The 8,895-nt window shown below is 45.1% G+C and overlaps 1 protein-coding gene across 1 annotated transcript in view; it reads left to right on the top strand.

Moving 5' to 3' along the window:
• Window positions 1-1,733: 1,733 nt before the first annotated feature.
• The window catches only part of LOC115399259 (homeobox protein Meis1-like), a 36,925-nt gene continuing 29,763 nt past the window's right edge, over window positions 1,734-8,895 (top strand). Inside the window, exons 1-6 of the mRNA XM_030106539.1 lie at window positions 1,734-2,434; window positions 4,156-4,376; window positions 5,490-5,631; window positions 5,882-5,932; window positions 6,475-6,525; window positions 7,851-7,994. Coding sequence (XP_029962399.1) covers window positions 2,423-2,434; window positions 4,156-4,376; window positions 5,490-5,631; window positions 5,882-5,932; window positions 6,475-6,525; window positions 7,851-7,994 — 621 coding nt within the window. The 5' untranslated portion in view covers window positions 1,734-2,422. The remainder of the gene's footprint in view (window positions 2,435-4,155; window positions 4,377-5,489; window positions 5,632-5,881; window positions 5,933-6,474; window positions 6,526-7,850; window positions 7,995-8,895) is intronic.

Genomic DNA, 8,895 nt, shown 5'->3' with positions numbered 1-8,895 from the left:
CATATTCCTGCCATTTACTGTTTGATGTAATTGAATGCTAATAAAATAAGTCATTAATATTAGATCAAGTTCCTGAGATGTATTTATTCTTTTCTTGGTTAAAATGCAGCTCAGTTGTAATAAATAAGATTTGTTGTCTCTAAAATCCAGGTGACGAATCGGCTGAAAACATAATATAGTAAATTATATCTATTTAGTTCATTCAACTTCACAGATTATTACTTTTTTCCATATATTCCACAAAAATCTCACCTCTCTGCATCAATTACAACTCATTAATATTTGACCAAACTTTCATCTCTGCAGTGTAACTCAAGCAGGCGGCTCGTTATATTTATATTTTTTTATTCATAACTGACAAGTTTGGGAACAAAAAGTATACAAAATCTTAATTTGCATGCAGTTTTGTTTGCTTTTGAGAAGTTTTCTGAAACTCTGAGTGTATTAAAAATAGGATAAATAATTAAGTCTGATGTCTGTGCATGCTGTGTGTGTGAGTGTGTGTGTGTATTTGGTGAGTTAGTGGGAGACAGGAAGATAAGTGTATTCGTCAGATATTCCGTGTTTTAGTGGGCTTACACACTGCGAAAGCCGACAGAAGAGCAAAGTGTGTGTGCTTTCCAACCGCGGACGTCGTTTTGTTTTGCGCCTCCTTGTGAATGTGGCCTAAAACCGATCAATCAGCCCCGGATCGATCATGTGGGGAGCCAATAGGGGGCTCCCATCCCTCTGCCTCGCTGCCATTGGCCAGCTCGGGCAGACTGGAGCGACCCATTCAGCGCTGCTGTGGGGGAGAGGGGCGGACAGCACGATGTAGCGCTGAAAAACTCTTTTTCTCTTACTAATTTCAGATTTAGGACACGAGGCGACATCGCCGCGTGAAGATGAGGACTAATCAAGCTGATTGAGGGAGCGAAAGAAGGAATAATCCACATTATGTAGAATAAACACTCAGCGTAAACAACTTAGTAAAACTTTGTTTCCTCCGGAGTTGACACATTTTCTGACAATTTTTTTAATTACTATGCTTACTCTGCATGTGATTACTATAGAAAATATATTGCAAAGGACAAAGCCTTAGAATAAACTGTTTGCCATTCTTTTTGGGAATGTCATGTAATTAAAAGGAAAGTCATTTAAATTAAATCAACAATAAAGCTGTACTCATTGAGACATATTCAAATTATTCTAAACTGCAACTGGATTCTTGTACAATAGCTTCTAGGAAAAAAAGGGTTTTTACAAAGCCATGTCCTGTTTGAACTCATAATTAGGTTTTATTGAAGTACGTACCTCACAAGCGCGTTGAAAGTTGGTTGACTGAGTGAGTGGGAACTATTTCTAAGAGGAGAAGCGCGTGCAAGACGCGTCAGTCCCGAAATTTACAGGTTTTTCTGTCCCAGACTGAGAATAAAGTCACTGAGAGAAGATGAAACGTGAAGACGGAGTTGTAGGTGCACGTTGTTTTTATGCCCGTGTTGTTGCAGCTCTCTGTGTGTGTGTGTGTGTGTGTGTGTGTGTGTGTGTGTGTGTGTGTGTGTGTGTGTGTGTGTGTGTGTGTGTGTGTGTGTGTGTGTGTGTGTGTGTGTGTGTGTGTGTGTGTGAGCGGCTGCCGGGGCGCGCAGGGTCCTCCCACCCCCCCTCCTCTCCGCTCGACTTGCTGCAGCCCGGTGCGTTGTGTAAGACGCGACCTGTTATGGCCACCACTACTTCCGGGTTTCAGCAGTCTGGTCCAGATCCTCCGCTCCTCCTCAGCTGAACACACACATCCATTGTACACAAACGGGCAGGCGGCTCGCGCATACACACGCACTCACACACTTACAGACACATATATACACACACACGCACAGCATCGATCGTGGCTCCTTTAAGAAAGACTAAGCCAGAATTATCACCCCACCTCCTCTTGATCTCCTCTAGACGCTTTTGCATAAGAAAATCAAGCCGGGAGCCGAGAGTGATCAAAGAAAACGAGAGGAGAGCTGCTTCATTTTTTAACTGTGATTGCGACCATTAACATTGAGGTGGTGCCGAATCCGTGGAGACGCGCGTCGGACCATCATTCATCCGGTACTTTTGACAAGCTCTCGCGTTTTGACTGACAGGCGGAGTGTCAAAAAGCCATGAGAGTCGCCAGTTTTGTTTGAAGGGCTGTTTGATTTTTCTCCCCTGGTTTTGGAAGAGGAGAGCCCAGTGCCGCCGCTGCCCGGAGGATAGCCGAGGACCTATTTGCCGCGCCTGGGCTAAACTTGCGCAGAGAAGCGGGAGCTGGCTTCACCGTTCCGTGGAGAAAGGCATACGGGATTTTGGCTGAGACATCTTCTCATTTATTTGGATTTTCTTTCTTTATTTTGTCTCCACCCTGGCCTCAGAGGGGATTTACCACAACTGAAAGGACGATCAGGGAGTGAGGAGGGTTATGGCGCAACGGGTACGTAGGGCAATCCCCCCTAAAAAAGTTTCTCTTGAGTCAACTGCGCTCGAACGCGATGCAGCACTGTAACGTGGCTTAATGACACACATACGCGCACGGACGCACACTCGCGGCGAAAGTTTCATGTCGTCCTCTTGACTCGCGGAGGCACGATTTCATGTTTTGCGTCTTTTGGCACGGTATTACGCACGGCCGCACTCGTTTGCTCCACAAACCGGGCCACCGAGGGACACTGGGAGCGTGATCGTATCTCACATCGGCTATGTTTTTTAGATTAGTTTTGACAGGCCAGTTACTGAAGGCAAAATGGGGGAGGGAACGGAGGCAAAGCAAATCTCCACATTTCTCTCTCCAGTGCTTCGCTAAGATTCCATATCGACTTTCTAACAAAACGAGTGGAAAAAACAGTTTCACACTCATTTTTCACTTGGCGTCGTTCATCAGCGCAAAGCAAAGTGCGCTAAACGTGCAAAATTTGCATAATGCCAATGAGGCAGGTTTTGTGATTAGGTGATGACACACGCTTTGATTCACGCACACTGCAGGACCGCTTCTGGATGGTAACCCGCGTATAAGCGGCGATACGAGGGACAGTGGACGCATTTAGCCGCTCGGTGTTGGCACTGCAGCTGCACCACGCTGGGGTTTGCACCTCTTTGCCTTTAGGGTCGAAACGCTCAGGTTCAAGTGATAATGCATTTTACTCTTTCCCCAACACTTCTTTATCACGTCCAGAAAGCACCATCAATAATTCACACACATTTTTAGACCTAAATTGAAGACTTTCCTTGGCGCTTTTGCAAACCTCAATCGACATTTATTTGTTCCAATAATCTGATGGCGCCTTCATTAACTCCAGAAACAACACCGCAGAGACGGAACTGCTTTGTTCAACTCGAAGCTGACACTTGAGAAAAGTTTGGATAAATAACTCCGGTTTTACGCTGTATGGAAAACACAACACGCGCCTACTTGCGTCTGTTGCATGCACTAATCATAGTGTGCTTGATGGGTAATAACATGCTACGCAATTATGAGCCCTTAAAATGAGAAAGCACTGCAATTAACAAGTTTAAGATATTTGCTGTCGCACCCAGTGAAAACAGGACTCAGCTTATGTTGTTAAAATCCGGAGACTCGCTCGTTAATGGTAGTAATAATAACTTAGTCACGTCGGTGCAGTTTTACTTTTTTACTTCCAGTAATTTTGAACATATTGAATAATTCATGGGATTTTTTTTTACTGGGTTACAAAGGTCAGTTGTGAATAAGTTAAGGGCAAAACCAGTTTTCATGATAATTATTTCCCCTTTCTTTTAGTAAACAATGCCATCTTTACTAAGTAACTTCACCCTCAAAAGTTTTCTTGATAAGGATTATGGAATTAACCACACAGTTTAATTTATTTCTCTTGTTTTTCCATCAGTTGTGGATTTTAAGTGCCAGTAGTTTTGAGGAAAGGAGTGGAATTCTAATCTGAAAACTACTTTTAACTGAGAAAATTTTCTTTTTTTAATTATGATAAGAACAATTGTCAAAAACACGTAAAAATCTGGATATATGATCTTAAGAAGCAAAATAAAACCTAATGCGTGAAGTCCTCATAATTCTCATGTCTTGTGGGTTTTTGCTGCAAAGTTTGTGTTTTTTTTTCCCTTCTTCTTTCTTTTTCTTGTGCACGTATATTAACTGTGGACCCGCGTGTCTGTTGTGTGCAGTACGAAGACTTGCCCCACTACGGGATGGACGGTGTGGGCATCCCGACCAGCATGTACCCAGACCCGCACGGCGCCCGGTCCATGCAGGCGGTGCACCTCAACCACGGCCCCCAGCTGCACTCCCACCAGTACCCGCACACCGCGCACACCAACACCATGCCTCCCAGCATGGGCTCCTCCGTTAACGACGCTCTCAAGAGAGATAAAGACGCGATATACGGGTAGGTGCCCCGCCGCCGCCGCGGGTCCGGGGAGCGAGCGTCCAGACCCCGCAGGGTGGGAGGGGAGAGCCGGGGTTGGGGAAGTGGGTGCAAAAGATCTGTCCCCGAAGCAGGGGGACACGCGGACACTGCTGCCCGGGATGTTCCAGAAACACTCTGGAGCCCAAACTCTGCTGCATGTTGTATTTATTTTTTAAAAAAAATATTTTTGCACAATTTGGAAGTTTTCGCTTTTTGAAGTCAATCTCTGTCTACTCCTCGAACAATCAAACAAACACTACTGATTTTTATTTGAAGTTTTTTTTCCAATTCTTTTATGAACCTTGCGGCTACTCAGTATTTCACCCAAAATATATTGTGACTTTGAGAAAAAAATCATGAGACAGTGCCCTCTCTCAACTCTCTTACCTTTGTTTTTTTTCCGAATAACCCTGTTTATTTTTTTAATTTAATTTTATTTAATCAAAACCGGGTGTCTTTTCTGTTTTAACCATTTAAATCAACGTACTACGTTACAGAACAAAAGCTTTAAGCAAACCTCACCAATTCGTATTATTTATTAATTTGCAAAAGTTAATTAAAAATTCTAATCGTGGTGTTTTCAGAGAGACGTGGACGTGCCAGTCTCGGTTTCACCTTTTCATTCCACTGACACAACTTTCAGAAGCGTAATCCTGCGCGCATTAGTTGGATCACATTTACGCAAAGGACTTTAACAACAAATTACAGACAAATGTGTCTGCATTAAACCGGCGACATCTCCAGAGCTTTTGGCCAAACACACACACTCACAAACACACACACACACACATACACACGCGCGTCTGTGTTCCAAACGGAGACCTGTGCACGAAATTGTTTGACAGACTCTAAAGCTTTTATGCTATTAGGCGCGCCTAGATTTAATCACAGAAGTCTGCCCGCTGTTTGCAGCCTTTCTCCGAGCCTCTGCATAATATAATAGCGCGGCTGCAGCGGCAGAAACAGAAACAGCAGCAGTCCCCATGGGCGAGTTGCTGGAGAGTAGCATGGCTGGCTAAATCTAGCCCGGAGTCGTCTTGACCCCGGCGCTGTTCTCTCTGGTGACATTTGCTATTGTGTGTGTGTTCCCAGGCACCCCCTGTTCCCTTTGCTTGCACTGATTTTTGAGAAATGTGAATTAGCGACTTGCACCCCCAGAGAGCCCGGGGTGGCGGGAGGAGACGTCTGTTCGTCGGAATCTTTCAATGAAGACATAGCAGTGTTTGCAAAACAGGTCAGGAAAGTTTGACTTTTGTCGTCTTGGGCTCCTGTCTGCATGTTTGAACTGGAATTTTGGTTAAAGTTGTTCTGAAAATTTAAATAAGTTTGTAAAAAAAAAAAAAGGGGGGGGGGTTATATTATATGTTGTATTTTTTTCTGTATTAAAGGAAAATAATGTGTGTTTACGTCTTGTAAATCTTTTATCTTTTATCATATATTATTTAAAAATTGATCATATTTTATTTTACTTGTATTTTTTTTAGATTCGGGCAGAAAAGCCTTTATTTTCATCGAATCCAGAGTTGGATAATCTGGTAAGTTGCACGCTCTCAATTCTTCCTTGCACGTTTGAACACACTTCACCCACCTGCTGTTTGCATGTCCGCGTGTGTGAGAGAAGAATCACGTGGTGCTGGAACTCTGCTGAGGATGTCCCTCTTTCTTTGTGGAGGGGGGGGGGCTGTTTGATATCACGATGGCCCCCCGGTTGTATCCGCACATGAAGGGCCGCAGTCAGACAGCTGTCACACACCTTTTGAACTCTGGGTAGAAACTTATTCTCTTCATTCTGCTCAATCGGTGCAGCTTGATCCTGTAAACGTGATGCCGGGGCCACGTTCTGCTCGCTGGTTGGTGTCTAATAGATGTGTGACTCTGAGGCTTATTGCAGCCTCAGCCTGTGCTGCATGCCTGCTCTCCATATTGCAATAACCCACAGGTTTAATATCAGTTCCACATAAAATCCATTCATATGAATATTTTCCTCATCCGCAGTTACTTGTATTGAGAAAAACGCGCCTGTTTAATATCAAGAGATGTGAACAGCTCATTTTTTATTGTTATTTTAATTTTTCAGATGATCCAAGCCATTCAAGTTTTACGGTTTCATCTTCTGGAGCTGGAGAAGGTAATATTCTCTTGCCGTTTCTGTCCAGCACGCCACTTCAGACCTATGGGCCGTATTTGCATAAATGTATTTTTGCTGGTCGGTTATAATTAGCGTCAAAATCAATCATGGGGCCATTTCTCTTCCACGTTTAATCACGACGCAAGCTGTTACAACTGGAACGGATATCTCTGTGCCCAAATCTCCCCCATGTTTTAATGAAGTTTAATGCTGGCAGGGACTGCATGCAAGGTGAAACATATAGGCGAACTTTGCGGGTTTCAGAAACGATTCTTTGCGGAGGGCAAAAGGCCCCAGGCTGCCATCTGTGGAGAGACGGAGTAGTGGGTGTAAAACTCTGATTTGTTTCCCTATCAGATGGACTGCAGTAGCCTGTGCAGTTAACTTTAACCCAGCAGTCTGAAACACGAGCAGAGCTGTTAAAAAGTTCAACTTTTCAAAGTTGCACGCGCTGCGTTTCCTCACACACACACACACACACACACACACACACACACACACACACACACACACACACACACACACACACACTGCTGCTGTCTGGAGCTGCGCAGCCGTACAGGTGATTAAATACAAGTTTAAAATCACTTCTTCGTTGCCATCCTTTGTAGCGCGCATGCTTCCCGTGCACACAGCAGGACCAACACTGGCAGCGATAATGTAATAAATGGATAAAATTAAACAGTTTACCTTAAATGTCAGTCAAGCGGGTCACCCTCCTCTAATGGCCACTACCCGGGGCACCGGTGATGAATTTAACACGGGTGTTGAGTGCGTTGTAGCCTCTGAGCCCTCTTGTCACTGTCAATTTTCGGCGATATCTCTATTTTGAGAGGGGGGGGGGAAAAATAAAGTTGCGCTCCGGACGGACAGAGCACGTTGCCACCGCGCGCCGCGTGGATTGAACACACCTCAGGCTCATGCAGCCACATTATTTCACATTTTAGGAAAAAACACTTACATTTTTTTAAAAAAAAATTAAAGACAGCTATAACTTGTAAAATAAATACATTGTATGATGAAATTTGGTCACTTTTGGTCATGTTTCCAAAAACAACAAGGTGTTTCCACTGATGACTCGCTTCTCGTTTCTACTCAGAAAATGTTCAGTATTTGACGTGCAGTGATGTGCTCGTGGAATTTGCCAAATTGCCTAAAGTCTCAGTTTTCGGGGAACTTTTGCGCGTCAAAGGACGGCGCTGTGGCCGCTCATCATGGCACAGCTGTGTGGTGATGTCTCTTTTTGGGGGGTGAGTGTGTGACGCCCTCTCCTCTCTCTCTCTCCCTCCCTCTCTCTCTCTCTCTCTCTCTCTCTCTCTCTCTAGGTACACGAGCTGTGTGATAATTTCTGTCACCGGTACATCAGCTGCTTGAAAGGAAAGATGCCCATCGACTTGGTCATAGACGACAGAGAGGGCGGGTCCAAATCAGACAGCGAGGAAATCACAAGATCGGTGGCCCTAGATCAGGTACATCCCCCCCCCCCCCCCCCCCCCCCCCCCCCCCCCCCCCTCCTCCCTTGCGGCGCGCGTACGCATGCGCGCGTGCCTGCGTGTGTGTATGTGTGTCTATGCATGTATGTATATGTGCATGTGTGTTCTCCCTTTTGGCTATTCAGCTATTCTGGGTCAATACTCCGCTGCGCTGTTATTTGCATATGATTAAGGCCGTTTTACATTCCCTCCATCAGAATGAAAAAAGAAAAAAAAAATCAGAATAATGTTGCTATTATTGGCCCATTAAGACTTGAACCCGGAACCGACCTGGGGAGATTAGCTCGAGAAAGCATCGCCATAAACTTGACCTGTTCCGTGTCGATTTTAATTTAGCAGCCCCTCTCCGGTTTTCCTCCCGTCTCCCGGTGTTTTTGAGGCTGCGCGCGGCGCCGTCAGCCGCTCAGGGCCGCGCGCAGCAGCCCGGGCTGTGGTTGAGATGCCTGGGTTTCTCCACTGTAGAGTTCACGGTTCATTACGCGTCTTGTCAGTGTTTTTCCTTAGACATGAGTGCACATTGCTTATCGAGACCCCTCCTCTCCTGCCTCCTTTCTTTTTGCTCGGAGCGCACAGATTGGGCACCAATAAGAAGGTTGATTTTCCAAACGCACAGAAGCGGCGGGTATTAAAGGTAGATTAGGAAGCGTTTCCTTTTGTGCAGATATCAGAGATAACCGCAGCCTTCATTATGTGCTCCACTGACTGTTGGCACTCCGGGGACATTGTAGTGCGCGCACAGGCATGACCCTAATGGTCCATACACTGCCGTTAAATAATGATAACAGCAACCGATGATTAGAATTATGCAAATCGGTATTTTCGACCATTAATAGCTGGAGTCATTTGTGCAGGAAACACGCTGGCGGGCTATGAGACC

This window comes from Salarias fasciatus, chromosome 13 (genome assembly GCF_902148845.1).
Source record: "Salarias fasciatus chromosome 13, fSalaFa1.1, whole genome shotgun sequence".
NCBI classification, from domain to species: Eukaryota; Metazoa; Chordata; class Actinopteri; order Blenniiformes; family Blenniidae; genus Salarias; species Salarias fasciatus.
This window is presented reverse-complemented; position numbering and strand designations above follow the sequence as displayed.